This window comes from Danio aesculapii, chromosome 17, assembly GCF_903798145.1.
Source record: "Danio aesculapii chromosome 17, fDanAes4.1, whole genome shotgun sequence".
Taxonomy (NCBI): domain Eukaryota; kingdom Metazoa; phylum Chordata; class Actinopteri; order Cypriniformes; family Danionidae; genus Danio; species Danio aesculapii.
This window is the reverse complement of record NC_079451.1, coordinates 22974508-22996683: the sequence shown is the minus strand read 5'-3', so window position 1 is coordinate 22996683 and position 22176 is coordinate 22974508. Positions and strand designations below refer to the sequence as shown.

The following is a 22176-nucleotide window of genomic DNA, read 5'->3' as shown; positions in this document are numbered from 1 at the left end:
TAAATAACTTTAGTCTATTTTGGAATAAGGCTGTAACATAAAAAAATGTGGAAAAAGTGAAGCGCTATGAATTCTTTCTGGATGCACTGTAAACCAGGTTTTTATAAAAGAAACTTTAATTTTAAGATGTGGTCCCTCAAACAGGGATCAGGGTCTGTGGTATCTAAAAGACTGAAAAGAAAAACATTCATACTGTGACTGAAATTTCCTAAAGTAATAATAATAGAAAAAATTATAATCAAAACCTTTACATACATGCATTCCGCTAAAATCATGGTCTCAAAACATAAATACAATTAAGATGGCAAAAGATGATCCCTTAGACACTGATTGTAATTGATTATATTTATTGCTGAAATAACCATATGTAGGGCAGCTCGAACATTTCACACAGAGGTGCAGAACTCTCTCTAGAGGCCATTTCTAAATCAGAGATGAAGAGCGGGAGCCTATCAAAGAAGAAAAAGAGCTAAAGAAAATATGACATACGTTTCTCTCCTCCTATTTCACCTTGCCCATCCTTTCCTCTTCCTTTATCATGCGGCCGGCCACATTATTTTGAAGAATCTCCTCAATTCTTTCCTACTGTTAATTTAGTGCGGCTATGCCGGGTACTATTTCACGTTGATGGGCCGGCTGATGATATGTGTGCGAGTGTTTATTAGCAGTGCCAGGAGCCACTAAAACTCACGCTTTCCCCATAATCCCGCCGCGGAGAGCCGAATATGCCGCACCGAGGCTCTTCACAGCCCATTTCGGAAAAGAAATAAAGGGCTTTTCTCTTTAACAATAACAATCATTTCTCTCCTTCTTGGTAATGCCCACCTGTTCTCAAAGTCATCACCCCTGCTGCAAAGAAAGAGATGTGTAAATAGAGCTTGAGTGAAGGGCTCATTTCTGCTGCCAGACGAAAAGAGAAGATGGTTTTGATTTATACAGCGTGCTGATCAGGATTTGACATGTCGCTTGTTTGGGATTAAAATGACTTTTAGAAGAGCTGCTAATATGAGGATTGCTGGGTCATCACAGTTTTGGCATATGGAGTCTGTGTGTGAAAATGCCATTAAAATATAGCTAAACATGTAGTCTGCCCTTTTATTTTTTAAGTATTCTTGAAGTTAAGTAGTGGATAATGTACATCCAGACAGTTGTTCTTGTAGAATAAACTCTGACACAAAACAGGCTGTTGTTTAAGGGCCGGGACACACCATGGGTCAGCATGAGTCTGTCTAGTTGGTTTAGTGTGTTCCATGCACCACCTTTTGACAGGTTAACGTTGTAAACAGACTATATCCCCCCATGTAGGAGCAGAACATGGGCTCTTGAATCAGTCAGCTGCTATCCATTTGGTGTGTTCATGCGCAGCTTTTTGGTCCAGAACTAGGGATGCCACAATTCTTAATATTATATTGAACCGTTCGGTACGACATCCACGGTTCAATACACGCTTGTGAATTGGATTTTTTCGGTTTTACATTTAAATATTTTATGTGCCTTTTATCCCTCTCTGAATTGACTGTTTGTGTGTGCCTGTAAGTCTACGAGCTAAGATGAGGAAACTCCTCCCCGTGACTAAATATTCAATCTCTATGCTCTAAAGTTAGGGGGCACTTAACCATCATTCCACACTTTACCATGGCGAGCGGTGGTGAAGTGAGGCAACAGTACGAGGAAGAGCTGGCGTTTTTTGAGGACATTTCGGTTTTGCCATTATAATGCCGAGGAAGATAAAAGGTGAACAAAAAAATGACTGTGTGCAAGCATTGTTTTACACGTATAGCCAATTCAAACGGAAACTCTTCCAACAAGAATGCACATCTGCAGCGCCATCACCCAGCAATAGTACTGTCCGAAGGCAGGATAGCAGAGAAGGTAATAAAGTCTTTCAAAAAAACAACAATCCCTCGCTGAATCCTTCCAGCAAACATACCCAACTGGTGTTGCGGAAAAATTTTCTCCACTGCCGGGGACACTGTAAGTGCAAAACGCTCCCTGCAGAGTATGTTGATAGGCTTATCTTTTTACAGACTAACCTCAAAATACAGGAATAGATAGCTGATCTAAGTGAAAATGAATGAAGGATACTATACTGGAGTACTGTTAAGTTGAATTAAGATGGTTTATGTTTACTGAAGAACAAATATGTTGATTTGAAATGGTCAATTGATGTTTATTAACTTCACATGTATGTTTATTTTCAAAATGTAGGAATGTATGTGTCCCCCAGTTTGTACATGAGCAACCAGCAGCTGAGAGATTTCAGTGTTAATTTTTATTATACAATACACTAGGAACTAGTGTACTTTTTTTTGGCTTTTAAGTAAAAAAAAGGAGTATTGCAATAAATCATTTTTATTTTTTCTCCTTAACTTCTTACTGTTCCTATTGCCTAAGCACAGAATAACAATAAAACACTTATGTGTCAAGCCATCAGAACCGAACCAAACCAAAAACCGTGTTAAAAACCGAGGTATGTATTGAACCTTAGGCTAACTGTATTGTTGCATCCCTATCCAGAACAAAATAAAATGTCTTCTGGGGACCACTGTATTATATACAACAAACTGTATGATATTGGAAAAACTGACGTTGCGATATTTTGTTTTTCTAACTTTTTCACACTGCGATGTTGATGCTGAAATGATCAATTCAGCAGGCCTATTACTGTATGTAAAAATAAACTGTTTATAAAGAGAAATATATAGATAGAAAAATAAACAAGTCAATGCACAATGTTACTGAATTCAAATTGAAAACAACTTACAACAAAAAAGCAATTTCCTCACTGATCTCAGTCACATAGTGATATATTGCTCATCACATCCTTATCCAAAAAGGTTTCCATCATTTTTTACACCTTTAAAAAAATAAAATAACTTTCAATTACATAAAAAATATGAAGCAAAAGTTTTTATGAAAACCTATTTTTTAGGGTTCTAGGCAATGTCGACCCAATTTGGCATCATACGATGACTAATGTGAAACATCGTGGTCGACGATGGCATCGTCGTCGTAGGTGAATTAATTATTTATGAATAATTAATTCATTTCTAACGAATTAATTATTTGCAGCCTACCGCTTCAACTACCTGACCCACATGGTCTTTGTTTTAACCATAACCAAATCATAAATAAATAAAGTTACACACAAATTACTACCTGTCAATCACTTTTTCCACGGGATTCTGGAATGAATAGGCAGTGTAATCTGTGTAGGTTATAATGGCGTCGACAAACTTGGTTGGTAATAAGGGTGCATAACCAACAGGAACCAACCAACAGTATCTGAGGTTTTTGCTAAAATTACTGTGACACGTTACCTGATAGATTCAAAAGACAGAAGAGTCATTAGATAGAAACAAAATTAATTAAATATCATGTTTAACAAGTATAGTGAGACACAATCCAGCGGTACATCCTTGATAAATTGTCCGACGTGCACTGCTCTCTGAGGTTTTGTGCTCAAAGCACCCGCTGACTGCTGGAGCTCAGACGCACGCACGCATGTCTGCAGTGCATGACAGAGAGTGTGTGCGTGTGTGTGAATCATGTGAATCAGAAATCAGAAATGCTAGATGAAACGCCAGTGTGGACGTGGATCGTTTTCATTCTAAAATGCCATTTGAAAACTAAGACGTATTATTGTAAATGGGTTCTAAGTGTGTGTTGTTCACGAGCGGTTTGCTGCTGCGATGGGTGCGGGGCGGAGGATCGCCATGCCGGTTTAGCATCATGATGTCTATCGGCCATCGGCGATGAACAATGGCATCGTCTATCTACCAAACCCTACTACTTAAACTTGAAGTTAAACTACTTATATTTGAGTATCCATAATGATTGCAAGACATGCTAGGAATTCATAAATAAAACGAAATATAAGATCCAAGTTCAAACATTGCAATGCATTGTGGGAAATAAGGCCACTAAAGCAGAATCCAAGAAAAGAAACCAAACATAAAGTATCAATGAAGCAGTGAAAGTTACACAGCTCACGTAGTTGAGCTCTCAGATGGAGGGAAAAACTCTTCCCAAAAGCAGAAGTTGTGAAGCGCTGCAGGGCATTGTGGGGAGGGGGTCGTCTCCAAGCATGATAATGAAGAGGTGATGGTCCATAATACAGCGCAATCTGAGTGTATGCAAATACTGGCTCTGTAATTATAATGTATGTGCTAATAGGCTGAAGTTTAATTAATTTATAACTTAGCAGAGAGTGTCTGTTATGATCCTTAATATGATTCTATTACACTAATCAGTCCAAAATGACACCGGCAAGGTCATGTGGAAGAGGCGTACCTTTAACTAGTGATCTCTGCCCACTGGCCCTTTCTCTGGCTCTCTCTCTTTCAACACCTGCTCTTCTCTGTGGGACAAGAGCTTCACAGAGGATCTGCCTGACATGTGGTTAAACACAATGCTCTCTTTATGTGCTTAAAAGTCCACTGAAGTGCCTTGAAATGCACAGGAATGTTTAATGTGCGACGTGATTTCAACTCAAACATGAAGACCCGAAAAGACATATTGATTAGCCCCTCCCCTTTAAAAAAACAGCCAATAGCATTTTGTTGATATCACACATCTACCAGCAAAATTGCCAGGGTCACAGTTTTTCCACACAGCTGACTTTTAATTTTGTATAAGCCAGCTTGGGTGCTTCCGGTATACTGTCTTGCCACTATAAACTCACAACATTTAAGATCTGGTTTGTTTAAATATCAAAGATCTTTATTATTTGACTGAGATAGGATATAATGTGGGTCTCATATGAATTAAATTCCATTGTCCTGCGCCATGTAAAACACAGAATTTTATATTACCACTGTATATGAAGTTTCAATGCTTACCTGCTGCCCCTCACAGTGCTTGTGTTTAAACAAACTTTCATCTCGTTTTAAACTGGAACAACTAATTGCCTGTTTCCACTGAGTGGTACGGTGCGGTACGGTATGCCACTGCCAAAAGGGTACCGATGGTGGGTGTGGTGTATGACAAAGTTTCAGTTGACGTCATTGTCGCTCGAGGAAATGTCACAGTAAAGCTGTATGGGTCCTTCAGATATCATATGAGAAGCACTTCTCACAAAACAGATGCTTTATACACATAAATACTTGTGTATAAATGTTCATTACTAACCTTTATATAAGCATGATTTGATTATACATGCAAATCAATGATGTGAAATAGCCTACTGTAACGTCTGCAATTATACAAAATAAATATATAAACGCAACATATATGAACACAAACAGCCCCTTACAGTCTCCGATATGTTACCAATCACAGAAAAACTACACACAGCATACATTTAGTCCTTATTTGTGTAACACGCAACATATAGCCCAGTCAGCGCAAACCTCTCATCTGTATCTTTAATCTTCACCAGCATATGTAACCTCAGTAGTCTGCTTTATTTTTTACAATTATTATAGATGTTTCAAGGCTGTAACACCCATTACTACACACATTATTCACTTTTCACAGAGATACATTAACATTTTCAAACATTTCTCTCTTGTTTAAACACTCTCAAAGTTCAAACCTTTGTAGAAAATTAAGTCCAGTATTATGGAATAAAACCAAAGATCAAAACCATTTGATCATTTATTTACTCCATAATGCGCCCTACAGCCGCGTAACTTCTTTAAGCATGTCCAGAAGATCAACTTTTTGTGTGATTGTTAACATCTTCCTCTGCCTTTTGAGTGCTACCACAGGTGCCTTTGACAGCACAGAACATTTCATCGACATTGTAGGAAGAAAGCTTGCAAACATTCAGTACAGCACTTCAGAGTCACACTGCTACCTATCAAAGATTTATGTAAATTTGGCAAGCTGAACGCATTCTGTACTGTACAGGAGATATGGCATAGAGGAGATTGTTTGACAATGGTCTACAGCCAGGCAGGGCGCAGAACACAATGAGCTAATCAGGATGCAGAACACAATGAGTTGAAGACACAACAACAAAAAAAAAATCTGTCAAACTGCAAGGCCGCAAAAAGTGAACTACGTTATAGCGAGGGATCACTGTATATGAACTGCATGGTGTGTTATTTTTGGGGGGGCTTCATTCGTAACATGCTGCAGCTGTGAAAATGATTCTTTCTCTGAACTTATCATTTTAACTATCGTTTCTTAATGGATATCGATCCTTGAATACATAGATTTTGAGGGGACTTTAATGGTTTTCTATTGTGTGTGTCAGGTGTGTAACTCACTGTCTTGTGCAGTAAACATAGAGACCCAGGGGCTGCTGGTTTCTCCATAGCTGTTAGACACCAGCAGTCTGAAGTGATACTCGGTAAAAGGTTCCAGATCCTTCACTGTGTGGCTGAAGGTGGTCGTCTCATCGTCCATTAACCTGAAGACAGAAATAAATGTAAATGAGCAAACACATTACATAAAACCTAACAGCATTACATAATATCTAGTCATGTGTTGACATAAAGCAGTTTTTTTTTACGCTTTATTATGGAACCCAATTTTCAATAAATCAAGTAACATTTAAAGGGCACTCATGTTTACATTATTTTGCAAACTGATTTCCACTTTAATGGAAATATATATAACAAACTTGATTATTGTAACCATTTAGCAGAAAACGGCATGTTTTACTATAGCTTTTAGACCTAGGATGCCGCCATCTTTGAATATCGCTGTGTCTGACGTCACAAGGTTGGTTCCGTTCCCTCAGCTGAACAGATACAGTGGAAGTAATGGACTGAACACGAAGACTGCAAAGCCTAATTTAACCCAATGCGTGAAGTTGTGAAGACGTGGAGCTGGTGCAAAAACATGCATCAGATGTGTGTCTAATATATATATATATATATATATATATATATATATATATATATATATATATATATATATATATATATATATATATATTCTATTTTTTCCCTTTTATCTACCAGATCATTGGATGCGCTTTGGTCTACTCTCTGTATTATGCTGCCTTTGCTGCCTGACTGCCTGTACGGGTTTCAACAAGGTTCGGTACTGACGTAATGGGGGCGGTTACTTTCACCTTTGACTACTACAGCCTTCACCTCTTTTCGTGTTCAAACCAAACTAAGATCAGCGATTTTTTACATGGCAGGTTTTTACACCCTTCATACATATTGAGAGATCGAGTTGATCGACTTGAAAAGGAAATGTCTTGACATAATCCACAAAGATGTGACTTAGTAAAGCGTGAAGTCATGTGATTTCATCGTTGTACTAGTCTGAATGTAAATCCTCTCATCAGGCAGTGCTGGAGCAGCGTGAGAGAGTGGACCAAAGCGCATCAAATGAAAGGTATTAACAAAAGATAAATACACAACTTAAGACACAACTTAAACGCTTGTATTTGTTGTATTTGCACCAGCTCTGCCATGTACGTCCACAACTTCATGCATTGGGTTAAATTAGGCTGTCCAGTCTCTATGTTCAGTCCGTTACTACAGTACCATGGCTGAAGCCCATACAGGCGTCTGGCAGCATAATACAGAGAGCAGACCAAAGCGCATCAAATAATCTCTAATTAAAAGGGAAAAATTGAAAATTAGAACAAATATATATATATACAGATCTGATGCTTGTTTTTGCACCAGCTCCACTTCACGCATTGGGTTAAGTTAGGCTTTGCTGTGTTAAGTCCCTTACTTCCACTGTATCTGTTCAGCTGAACTAAATGGTTACATTAATCGAGTTTAATATATTTTCATTAAAGTGAAATCCTATGTACAAAATAATGTAAACTTGACTGAATGCATCATTTCCCCTTTAAATCACTATGAGAAAAAAAGTCGCAATTGTCAGCAAAAAAAAAAGCACTACTGTCTAAATGTTTGGGTATGTTTTTTTTAGCATGGTTTTAAATTATGCCTATCATGTTTTTTTTTTTTTTTTACTGAGTAGAAACAGGTTATTGTTGAATAACAGTAAACTATTTCTTTGATTGATTGATTGATTCTTTATAAATAAATGAATGGATATAAAAAAACATAGCTTAAATTTACATTTACAACAAAAATGCTACAGTTTATTTTTATCATTTTAATTGAACAGAAATGGTGTACATTGTATGCCTACATAAGCTAAAATACAGTATATATATATATATATATATATATATATATATATATATATCAGTTGTACATACAGTTGAAGTATGAATTATTAGCCCCCTGTTTATTTTTTTCCTCAATTTCTGTTTAACAGAGAGAAGATTTTTTTAAACACATTTTTAAACATAATAGTTTTATTAACTCATCTCTAATAACTGATTTATTTTATCTTTGCCATGATGACAGTAAATAATTTTTGACTAGTTATTTCTCAAGACACTTCTATACAGCTTAAAGTGACATTTCAAGGCTTAACTAGGCTAATTAGGTTAACTAGGCAGGTTAGGGTAATTAGGCAAGTTATTGTTTAACGATGGCTTGTTCTGTATAGCCTAATGGGGCAAATAATTTTGATCTTAATGTTAAAAAACCCTGCTTTTATTCTAGCCGAAATAAAACAAATAAGACTTTCTCCAAAAGAAAAAATATTATCAGACATACTGTGAAAATGTCCTTGCTCTGTTAAACATCATTTGAGAAATATATATAAAAAAATAATAATAAAACCAAAGGGGGGTTAATAATTCTGACTTCAACTGTAGCTTCTAGACGCTTTAAATCTAACAGACATGAACTAAAATGACAAATCTTCAATTCTGAATTTTAACAGGGCTTTAAAATAATTTAAATATATTTTACATTCAGTGCCATTAAATCAAAATTAAAATCAAATCTGAGCTTTAAAATAAATCAAGTGTAAGCATAGGATTGAATCTGGCTCATCAGCTTCTCTGCTCAAAATCTGACATTATTCGGGTGAGAATGCAAGCTGATATTTTTATTGAACTGAAATGAAAAATGCATTTAATCACACTGCATTAAATGGCTTACAAGTCTTACTGATTAGAACAAATCTTCGCTGGTTTTTAGGCAGCATCAACTTCCGCAGAGCCCAACGATCAAATTTACCATGGAGTATAATAAATAAATCACATGAACAATGAAATACATTTCAAAAGAATCCCAGGAAATGAGGGTGATATATAATACATGCGCCTAGTCATTTATTTATTACAACAGAATGAGAATTCTCCTATTTCTGATTAAATTGCAATTTGTTGTCAGGGAGCATGTAATGCATACATATTAGATAAAACATTTGTTTCGTTCCTTTTTTTCAGAAGCAGATTTTTTTTTCACAAGGGCAGCCCTGCTCAGGCCCATGATTTGTTATTCCTACATATGCTCTCTGCTTTCTTCTGTTTAGATCAAATACCCATTGATGTATCTGGTTTACACCTGGTTTTAGGAAGCACTTTGGTTTGATTGGATCACAAGTAGACGAGGGAAACACAATACTGTTTAGACCTGGTGTTGTAGTCCACTTTTGACCACTTTTCTGATGAAGGAGGGTCTTTAGGTGGGCGGGTGTTTAGGCATTTTCTAATCTTTTGATCTAAAATTGAGAAATAAACTTGCATACTGCACAGTATTAAACAAACAAACAGATGAGTGATGTACTCATTTCCCACCTGGCACACAACAACATAAGATGTTAATAAAATGTTAGATTTAGGTCATGATGTCAGGTGACCAAAATTCAATGTCTAGTCAGCGTCTAAGGACAACGTTATTTTGATGTCCAATAATGATGTCAAATTACTTTGATATTTGGTTGATTTAAGGTTATATTGGAAAGAGACCAATATCCAACGTCTGATAGATGTCATAGTGGTAACGTCCACACAACGACAAGGTGCTTCATGATTAGCTGTTGATATTTGGTTGATTTTAGGTTGGATGCTGGACACTGACGTCGGCCTGACGTTGGGTTCTGACATCAACCCGATTTTAATTCCCAAACATAATCCAACGTCTGATAGATGTTATAGTGGGAACGTCCACACTAACTCCAAGGTGTAACATAATTAAACGTTGGTATTTGGTTGATTTTAGGTTGGACACTGACATCGGCCTGACGTTGGGTTCTGACATCAACCCAATTTTCATTGTTGGAGTATGTTGCGGTACATGTCAATATGACATCGTGTTGACGTCCTGTGCCTGCAGGGTTCTTACGGTTAAAAATACTCAGTAAATGTTAAGATGTTAAATCAATGAAATAAAGAACATTTAACGATTTGAGTAAAGTAATAACAATATGTAATTATTTAAATTCCAATGAGTTCCTATGACAGGATTTAGAGTTTTAACAAGCATGTTCTGCATTAAATACTTACATTTCTTCTCATTTAACAAATATTTTAAAACAGAGAAAGTATTTTGTTAATTCAGAAATAAAACATTTATGTATGTAATGGACTAGCAATTTAATTTTAAAAAGCAGATGTCGTCACATTTTGTGACTGAAATTGCATGCTTTTTATAAAAGAGACAAACTAGGAACAAAACAATGACAACCTTTCTGTATTTGGGGCCTCAGTAAGATGCTTAATGTAGTTAAATGAACTAATAACACCTTAGATTACAGTTTTGTTTCAATTACTTTGCTAAATTTCTCAGATCAGAATTGAAATTTTGCTAAACAATAAGTACATTTCTCAAAACAATGAGTACAAACAGCAAAACCCCATGGATTACCTGCAAAAGCCAGCCTCTTGCTCAAAATCCTTAGTTCATCTCTCAAAACTAAATTTCTGTGTCAATGAACACGTCAGTGGAGTCAGAATGACAAATCCTTGTGTATGGATAAGACAGTCAAATTACTTAGTCATTTTGTCAATATAACACTGCACTCTGGAAGGGTTTTCTGTAGTAAACCATGGCTAATTTTATGGCTTTGTACTGTAATTTGTTGCCAGATCATGCCATTGTGATATAGAAAGGAAAAGACAGCACTGCACAACACAAAGAAAAAACTAAACAAAATCAGAAATGTGAACATAAGACATTGTTCTTTCAGATGCACCTTCATTAGAAAAAGTCAAGATTCACCTGGGAGAAATTTACCAATTGTATAGAGATTTAGAAAAAAAGTCTAATGGAAATGTATAGAAAAATGCATTATGACAACATTTTATTACAACTTGTTCAATCATTTTGCATGTGAAGACTTATGCCATGAGCAAACGATTAAATGTAGTGGCGTGTGAGACTATTCAGACAGAGACCAAAATCAAGCATTTTGATCAACATGACATAAGCAACTGATAATTTAGGAAAGATTAGAAAATTGCACATAATCATTTGCATGGACGTACGCAAGCATTTTCAACTTGTTCAGAGAAATAAGAAACTGTTTTTTGATGTGCACAACTGACATGATGATGTCTAGATTGATGTTTTGTGAATTTCAATTCTGATCTGAGAAATGTACCGAAGTGACTAAGTAAAACTGTAAATCAACTCATCATCATGCAACCTCATCAGCCTTATCATGCAGTGGTAACCGCAATAAAAGATGACATCAAATGTAGTGTGATTCCATAAATAAATTGCACAGAATCCCACTATTCTCCTACCAGTGATTAAATTCAGCCGAATCGTATTGCAAAACCTCTTTGGACAAACATTCTTTTATCAGCCGTGGAACCATACATGTATATGGATACTTAATTTAAATAACTACATTTATGATTACCCTCGGCTGGGTCAGTTGGCATTTCTGTGTGGAGTTTTGCATGTTCTCTCCGTGATCGAGTGGGTTTCCTCCGGGTGATCCGGTTTCTGCCACAAGTCCAAAGACATGCGCTATAGGTGAACTGGGTAAGCTAAATTGTCTGTTGTGTATGTGTGTGAATGAGAGTGTATGGGTGTTTCCCAGTGATGGGTTGCAGCTGTAAGGGCATTCGCTGCGTAAAACATGTGCTGGATAAGTTGATGGCTCATTCCGCTGTGGCGACCCCTGATTAATAAAGGGACTAAGCCGAAAAGGAAATGAATGAACGAATGAATTTTTGTCATAAAACTTTATTAGTATTGTAATAACCCCCAGTAACACGGCAGGGTTTTTCTGATGAGTTTTTCAATGCATGCCCTATAATGAGATATACATTAAAAGAGGACACAAAATGTAATGTATGGTGTTGTTAAGGCATTTAAGACGTTTTAGGAGCCTTACTTTTCAAAACATTTGAATGACTTTTTAATCAATTAAAATGTTTGTGTGACTCTGTGGCCAACCTGAACATGTGTATGGCATGTGGACCAGTGCATGTGTACAGTGTGAAGGTCCTCTTACTGGTTGAGCTGTGTGGATGCAGAACTCCTCATCTGGAGCCGGTAACGCAGAGCTCCGGGAGCGTTGTGTCGGGCCGGAGCAGCCCAGGACACCTGCAGCGAGGTGGGGGTGGCAGCTGCCAGCCTGGGGGCCAGAAAACCATCTGGAGCTGTATGTGGACAAGAGGAAGAGGTGAAGTGGAGCAGAGAAAAGACCTGCACATAGTGGCATATGCTGAGAAACTCTGCTGGGGAAGAGAGTGGATCTCAATAGCTGTTTATTACCACAGTTATCGTATCATATCAGTTTAGGTGCAGCTACTTTTCTAATAAACTTGGTGTTTTTGGATTCATTTTGAAGCTTGGAATGTAGCATGATATACAATTTATTTGTCTAACCTCTTAAGCATTTCAAAGTCTTTAAAAGTAATAAGATTTAAGCAGCTTTAATACAAAAAAAAAAAACATACAGAAATGCATTACTGGTGTGCATCTTAAGATGAAACAATGACACTGATGTATTTTATTAAGATTAAAATTTCAATTATGCAGTTTAGTTTTAGACTAGCACTAAAGGGCACCTACTTTACCCCTTTTTCAAGATTTAAGATGAGCTTTTTTTGTGTCTCCACAATGTGTCTGTAAAATTTCAGCTCAAAACACCCATCAGATTATTTATTATACCTTTCTGAACTTTAAAATGTTCTGTTTTGAACACAATGTAGCTGTTTTTGAGACCTGTGCCTTTAATGCTAGTTCCTCCCGCCCCACCGTTCCCACAGGCCTGTCAGAGTGTACCTCAATCTCCACCTCGGCTGCGTCAGATAAACAGCACAGTGACAGACATGAAGGAAGCAGATCTCACGTAACGTTTGTGAGAAATACTACTGTAAGATTATTTACCATTTACCAATGATTATTTGATGTATTTGTTGTGGAGTTAATTCAAGCCTTTCTGCAATGATGAAACCAGGATTGAAGCGTCTTCTTTTAAAATTGTACTGACATTCAGCTGTGGTGATGAAGACAGTAAATCGCTGTAATTCATTACAAACATGCGCTGTTTTAAAAACATTTAAAACTTATAAAACTCATTCTTGATCACATTTGATGATGATTGATGATCACAGAGAGCTGAACAGATCTTTTAATCGCAGTTGCTTTGCGCACATCCTGTCTTGCTGATTTATTACACGTTACTACAGAGACATGTTAATACACGGCTGTCAATCAATTTGGGGGGCAGGAAAACCGCACTCCTACATCACGTTGTGGTGGGCCTCAAAATCCAGGAAATTTAAAAAAAGAGACTTATTGTCTTTGTATCACTTCAATATGACTGTGTACTTACACACAGTTCTGTCCAAACTGCTTACAAAAGATGATTTTCATTATAGATGCCTTTACAGCCTCATCTCTGAAACCGAGAGAATATTATGTGAAAAATATATATAGGCCCCTCAGGGAAAAGAGTAAAAACTACTACAAACCAAGTATAATTAGAATGTGAAATTATACTTTTAAGCATACGCTGTACAAAACGAGTTACTTTAAAAAAAGAGAGTAAACCCCTTGCTTTAAAAGCAACAAGTTGACAATGGACAAGTCCATTGTAACTTGGAATGGTTAAGTGAATTTCAAGGCAATGGGTTTACTCACCTTTTTAAGTAAAGCCTACTTATCGCTTAAAAAAATGGGTTTACTCACTTTTTACATTGTAGCTGCATCTAAACTATGCAACTGATGCTACCAATGTACATTAGAACTACATTTTTAAATCAACGTTTAAAGCATATTTCTTTATTATGGCCTATTACTAGTGATTTCATTTGTTGTCTGTTGTTTGATGGTTTATAGTTACGTCTTTTTAAGCGTTTTAGAGCATTGTACAACACATTTAGTCATCTGTAGTTTTTTTTAAATTGTGCTCTATAAAGAAACTTAAACTTAGATCTTTTACAAAGTCATGCTGTTAACTCTAAACTTGCTGTATCTCAGACACTAGTATTTATAAAATGTGAATCACTGTCTAACCATCTGAGATTAGGCATGTATACAGATAATACAATCATGATATCCAATAGTATTAAAGTACAACGTAGATGTATTTGTTATTTGCTTTGGCATCGGATAGAGCATTTGGACCTTCAAACATCAATCATCAAGTTGGGAAAGTTACATTTAAAATGTTTCCCACTGCAGATTACAAAAACATGCATGCTTCAAACGAAACATTAACAGTTTTAATAATAATTTGATATTTAGGTTGGATCACTTAAGTTAAGTAACTTAAATACTTTAGAAGACTTTGAAATACTTAAAATGAAACACAAATTAATGGGATTCTTGTACGACTTCCGGCTAACTTTCAAACACAACAAATTTATTATAAAAGTAGCCAAAACAACTGGCACAGTTCTACAAGTTATACAATAGATTTTTTTAATGAATGAATCAAACTTTAGGCCATTTCTTCACTAATAATCTTCTGTATGGAAAAGCAAATGACACAAATGAAAAGAATCGCTGAGTCAAAATTGAAAGTGAAGCGATCGGCTTCACTGTGTTTAAGCACCTGCTGTAGGCCCTGAATGATTTTTTAAGAGAAAGACAAATATTATTTTCAGTTACAGTTGATCTATCTGCTTAGAAGTTTGAAGGGCCATTACACTTGTGGTACAAGATACAGATAATATTACAATCATCAGCATTAATGAGTCTGAAACACAATATTTACTGATTTTGAATGTTGTCTACTACAAGACATAGACCACTAGAAGACCATCTTTCCAAGATACACTTTTTTCTAACAATAACATGAATACTTAATCAAATAAAGCTTTAATAAAAAAAAAATACCAGTACAATATTTTAAAGATTTAACATTCTGTGTGTGTGTGTGTGTGTGTGTGTGTGTGTGTGTGTGTGTGTGTGTGTGTGTGTGTGAGAGAGAGAGAGAGAGAGAGAGAGAGAGAGAGAGAGAGAGAGAGAGAGAGAGAGAGAGAGAGAGAGAGAGAGAGAGAGAGAGAGAGAGAGAGAGAGAGAGAGAGAGAGAGAGAGAGAGAGAGAGAGAGAGAGAGAGAGAGAGAGAGAGAGAGAGAATTAAATGGAGAACTCCTCTTTTTTTAAGAGAGAGTGAAAAGACGGGTGGAGAATGTGAATGGCACTTGTCTAATGGTGCGGTCAGATCTCTACGCCTCTGATTTACAAGGACTTGCCGGCCCCTTCTAAGCCTCAGAGCCTCGCTTCTGTCCCAACGCACCATCAACCCCGCAGATAATACCACACTTTCATTTTACTGCCCGAGTCAGCCGTCTTCAACACAATCTTACTTTCACACACATTCAAATAACATCTCTAAAGCTCACCATATCCATATTCTAGTACTAATACTGAATTGTTTATTATGTGACGAGACAAGTGATTGTACAATAATTTGATCAAATATATAATGGTATATACATGTCATACCCTAAATACAAATTCACATTGGCTGTTGTTTAAAACTGAAGAGCAATCTTTCTCTGAAAACAACCGCCTAGATGTACTTTATCCTGCTTATTACATGGCTACTTGCCAAAAAAAGTAAAAAAATTGACACAAAACATTGTTCTGAGCCATAATATTTTTTTTAATTCTTTAAATAAAGGCAAAGATGATGACATCAAACTGTCAAAAACAGCCTCCTAACAGCCAAGCATACAGTATATATAGATGTGAATGTATTCACTGAAGGTCAAGATGTTTCTAAGTACCTGGATTTGCCTTAGTATCCAGATTAGATTCAGCGGTTGTTATCTTTGAATAACCTACCCTGGAATCTAATCAGAATCAAGTACGATTTAATATAATATAATATGATATAATATGATATAATATAATATAATATAATATAATATAATATAATATAATATAATATAATATAATATAATATAATATAATATGATATAATATGATATAATATAATATAATATAATATAATATAATATAATAAACTTTTATCTAGAAATGTATTATTATTATTATTATTATTATTAACATTGTGACTAAATTATACATGGGATTATACAAGGAACCAAAAATAGTTTTAGAAGTGACATAACATATAACATTTCATATTTCATATATCATATAATACATAACATATAACACAAGTAGTTGCATAACAACAGGGACCTCATGATTTGCAAATTTCCTATCATATCCACAACTCATTGAGACCATATTACAAAAATTGCCTGGAAGCACACGAAAACATCTCGGCCATCACGAAATAAAAACAACTTGATTCAGAGACTTGTATTGGTGCTTAGGGACGACTCTGGGCAAAAATCATCTATTCTGAGGAACAATCTAGTCGGCATCAGCCTCAATAATACAGCACTCGAATGCTGCAAGTGAAGTCCTTTCCCTAAGTGAAGTCTCATTCTCAATCAACCCTCCTCTTGTCCAGCCACAAGAACTCAATAACTGTTGATTACTTAAGTCATTTCGGCCGCGCTCAAATACAATCGCCTCCATAGAATACAAATTAGAATTGAATTTCCCTGAGATGGCCAGTGCATAAAAAAAACAAAACAAAAAAATCTAACAAAACAAAGGGTTCGACTAAATTCCTGGCTCCCTGGTCTCTGGTGTATTGAGAACAATATAAATGAAATCAACAACCTAAATGAGATCAAGGGGGAAAAAAAGAGGCTAATACTTCAATTGATGAATGATGGAACTGGCAATTTTGTCAATAAAGTGTATGTATATTGCTTATGTTGTTGTACTTTCAAAATCATCAAGTTTTCTTTTGGACTTACAAGTGAAAAAATTAATAATAAAAAAAAAATTGTTTTACATTTTAAAAATAAAATAAAATTAAACAAAACAAAAAACAAACAAACAAAAAACTAAAATAAATAAATAAATAAATTAATTAATTTAAAATAATAATAAATAAAATTAAAAATCCTTTAAAATATTAATCTTATTATAAATGTGACAAACCTTTTAATCAAAAAATAATCAAAGATTAATAAAAAAATTATTAAATAAAAATAAATAAAATAAAATAAAACATCCTTTAAATTATTAATATTAACTTGTTATATTTGTGACACCTCTAAATCAAAAATTAATCAAAGATTAAAAACCCAAAGATAAAATAAAAATAAAAAATAATATAAAAAATGTATAAAATAAAAAAATAAATTAAATTAAATTTCCATTAAATTATTAATATTAACCTGTTATATATGTGACATACCTCTTAATCAAAAAATTATCAAAAATTAAAAACCCAAAGAGAAACTAAAATTAAAATAAATAAAAAAAAAATCTTAATCAAAACTCAAAGCCAAACCTAAAATAAATCCTTTAAAGCAGAGATGCCCAAACTAGGGCCCGCAGGCCAAAGTTGGCCCATGGTAACCTTTGATTTGGCCCACCATCCCATAAGAGAAGAGAGTGATTGAGGTAAGTGCCTTTAAAAGAGATTGTCATTTCTAATTTAACATAACCTTCTTTTGTTTTTTGTTTGTTTTATTGCTCAGCTATAAAAAAAAGCAAACTGAATTTAAATGTTTCAATGAAATCTATCTGTAGGTGATTCCGATTTTGAATTGGAAAAACTGACACGCGATGAACAGAAGATAATGCAGAAAACATCGCTGAGCAAATCAAGGCAAAACAGATGCTCCACTGAACTCCATTCTGTTATAAATGAGACTAAAATGTAAAACAATTATACTGCATTAATACATATAAAGCAATGTTTTTTAGTTATTATATAAATTACCCATAGCAACTTTATCGTAATACAGTTTGGTATATTTGCCTTCGGCCCACCACCCTCAAGCAAGTTTGGTTTTTGGCCCTTTATAAAAAAAAAAAGTTTGGGCACCCCTGATTTAAAGGATTAATATTGGCTTGTGACAAATCTCTTGATCAAACATCATCACTTTTTAAATGTGCCAAAATTTGTGATCAAAAATGGTGTATAAAAAAAAATTATAATAAAAAAAATAAAATATCGACATATTAAAATAAAAATATAAAAATACAATCAACTCCATACATTATGAATTAGCCTATGATGGCCGGCACATAAAAGAGAGAGAGAGAGAGAGAGAGAGAGAGAGAGAGAGAGAGAGAGAGAGAGAGAGAGAGAGAGAGAGAGAGAGAGAGAGAGAGAGAGAGAGAGAGAGGGATGAAAGCAAAACTGAATTCTTGTCTCTCTGCTCTCTGGTGTACTGAGAACGATCTAAATGAGATCAACTCATTGACATTACGGCAAGAAAAAAAATGTTAATACTTTGATTGATGAGCGATGGAACTGCCAATTATGTCAATAAAGAGTATGGATATGCCAAGCTGTTGTGGGACTTTCAAAAAGCTTGACGAACCCATGCGTCATTTAGCAGGACAGGGTGACAGTCTGATTGAATGGAGAAGGAAGGGTCGGGATGTGGACATCTCAAACCCAAACCCTGGCATTTGGGGATGGGGGTCGGTCTCATCACTCAAGTCAGAGCTCCAAAATTACTTTTACTGCCAAGCTGCAATTTTCATAATGTCCATGTGCTTGTATTAGGCAAAGAAAACACTGGGCAGAGGGAATCGCTGCTGCGGCTGCTCCGAGTGGATTTTGCTGGACGGACTTGCGGATAAAAGCCATTTGACTCTTTTTCCTCCATCTGCCTTTGCTGCTATGGCTTTTGGGCAGGAATAAACAGCACAGAGCCCGGCCAAGCAGTCATAAACATAATGATGATGATGAGCATATGGACAGGTCTGGACCATGTCCCTACAGATTGCCGCAGTTGAGAGATGCCAGTACTACTTCATATAGTTTGGACTTGAACACCAACACACACAAAATCTCTCTCTCTGTCTCTCTCTCTCTCTCAAATATGTTTTGTTTGATTGGTGAATTAACTGGGTCTAATATGTGTACATCTATTTTATACATCTATATACATCTATAATATGTAAATTTTTTATTTATCTTTTAATATTTAATTACGTTAATTTAAATGATTGTAAATAAAGAGATCTTAAAGTCTCTGGCCATACTAAATGACATAGTTGCCATTTATAATTTTGTTAGCACAATTAATTTATCAGTACATAGCAAATGTCTATTTTTGTGACCATTTGTCAATGTTTTGTACATTGTGAACTACTTTTTTTCTGATGCTTAGTTTTACTTTTTGTGGATTTTAAGGTCATTTTTTAAAGGTCGGTTTAATTTAGGTTTTAAGAAGAGAAAGAAAAGAGCAAACGATTATAATGTTGCTGGAAAAGCAAAAAACTGGCTCTTTGGTGGACAATTTGGTGGAGATGGGGTACATGTTTTTATGAGTTAAAGGGGTGGTCCACAACGATTTTAAACTTTAGTTGATGTATAATGTAGCTGTGGGAATATAAACAACATCTCTGAATGTAAGACGCTCAAAAGTTCAATGCAAAGGGTTACAGCAAACAAAGTTTGGGGACTACAAAAAATACATCTGGGCTAGTGAGATCACAATGGCTTCCGGTTACGTGCCGTCACCAAGTGCACACACCCTGCACAGCGAAGGTGTGGCAGAGGTGCTGTAATGTTATAGCAGAGCAAAGCTAAATGCCGTCCAAACACTGCTATTTCTACAGAGCTTGTTCTGTTTCTGTATTTGGGCTTCCAAAGGGCAAACCGCAAAGATAGAAGAGCTTACAGTTTAATTTTTATTATGTTCCAGAGAATTATTTAAAAAAATATATATAGCTCTAGCATTTGACAAAGGACAGCTTCCCAAATCTCTCCCAGTTCAGTACTGGATTCGGCTAAAACTCCTCCAACCGATGAAGCTGTGCTCTGTGAACCACAACCTGTAAGTATTTTTATTTGTTAAAATTGATCAACTGCAGGCACAGTTGCTAGCATTAACAGTATGTTGTAGCAAGGACATAAACAAAGATGTAAACCAGGGGAAATGCGGGCCTTTCAGAGAAACTAGGAATTATGACAGTCGTTTTCATGTTAGCTAAGTAGCTTTATATAATCAAAGTAAGATATATGAAAAAATAACGTGATTTTCTACAAGTGAAGCATGAGCACAGATTGCTTTGCATCTTATAAACACAACCAAGCCTTCAAAATACATTGTGGACCACCCCTTTAAAATAAAGTGAGAATTTATCTTGTTTTATTATTTTATTTTTTAAAAAGCAGAGGAATATATTTGATAAAAGGTGAGAACAAAGACAATAGTCAAGTTCTGTCAATATGTTTAATAAAATAAAGTAAAATTAAAATTAAATCATTGAATTTCACAACATTCATACTTTTTCGTTGTTTTGTAAAATTAAACATTCATTGAAAATCAGTTTTCTTTGAGTGTATGCCCTCACCGTTTTAAAAATGGTGTAAACCTGCACTGTATGTTCCACACTGAGCAATGAACAATATGTTCAAAGCATTGATTTCTTCCCTAAAGTTTGCAAAGAGAGAGAGAGAGAGAGAGAGAGAGAGAGAGAGATAGAGAGAGAGAGAGAGAGAGAGAGAGAGAGAGAGAGAGAGAGAGAGAGAGAGAGAGAGAGAGAGAGAGAGAGAAAGAGAGAGTAAGACACCCCTTTGACAAAAGAGTTAATTCCTCACAGCCTTATTTCATCAAACAGTCGGCATGAAGCTTCCTTTGTTTCACCTCCTCCTTTCTCAGGTATATCAAAAGTGTCACTAATCATTTTAAACTATGCACTTTTATGTTTCGTCTGTATCCTAAGCCTTCTACTCCGTCTGTTCTTTGATATAACAAGGACAGTTTGAGACAAGGCTTCAGTTCAGCTAAGACAAACCAAAAGATCTACTGAAAGAAGTGGAGGGAAACGTGTGGTATTTAAAATTTATACTTCTTATGTCTTTGTGTTGAACTTGAACAATTTCGCAGAACTTTAACTTGGGTGTGCTGCCGTTTTTTTTTTTTTTAACTGGGCCATCGGAGAGAGTGATTGGTTTCTGTTTAAAGGTTGGGAATTAACATGGAGTGGCGTTTACAGGTCAGCTTCATCATCTGAGAACATGCAAGGCCATGTCCCATTCCAGCCAAATCAATCCTCGATCCATACACACACACTCCTCTGGGACGTTCACCCGCGTGAGAGATGAGACAACGCTGGAGCTCTGGGCTTTCAAATGCTGATGTTTGTTCATGAAACGTGTCTGAGCAACTTCATGTTCTTTTCCCTACAGGAAAATGATCCTCCTTTCTGGTATAGATGGAATAGTAATTGTCATAGAATGTTTAAGCAAAGTAAAGGTAGTTGTCAGGTCCAAAGGCATGTCTCGCCAGTCTCTTTGATCAGGAAGTGTGTGTGTGTGTCAGTTTACTTTTGCACAATAGCCCAAATGAGATATAAGTTTTATCTAAAACATACAAGAGTGGCAGGGTAACTTTAACTTAAAGAAAATATATATATTTAAACTGCCATTAATGAATAAATAAATAAATAAATAAATAAATAAATAAATAAATAAATAAATAAATAAATAAATAATAATAATAATAATAAAAAAAATAATAATAAATAAAATACAATAAAAAATAAAATAAAATTTAACTAAATAAAATAAAAAAATAAAAAATCAAATGAAATTACATAAAATGTAAAAAAATAAATAAATAAAATGAAATAGATACATGGATTAAATAAATGTGCTCACTGAATACAAACTACAATGAGAATCTTTTTCAAAAATATTTAGCTTACTTTTACATTAGAAAAATACTAGTAGGATGAAAACATTATTGCACAGTGCTCAGCATAAATGAGTGCACCCCTTATAGATCTCTCTTTTAAATTTATATTCTCTATAGGATGCTTTATACTAATATATTTGTACATGTACATTTAATACATCAAAAATGGAACTAATCCAACAAAACTTCAGATCAAGAATTCAAAATTTAGTACACCCAAA

General features: G+C 35.2%; 1 protein-coding gene across 1 annotated transcript in view; it reads right to left on the bottom strand.

The window, feature by feature from the left end:
• Positions 1–22176, bottom strand: part of ush2a (Usher syndrome 2A (autosomal recessive, mild)) — a 445979-nt gene that overhangs the window by 197959 nt on the left and 225844 nt on the right. The window contains 2 exon segments of the mRNA XM_056477496.1: positions 6216–6358; positions 12253–12400. Coding sequence (XP_056333471.1) covers positions 6216–6358; positions 12253–12400 — 291 coding nt within the window.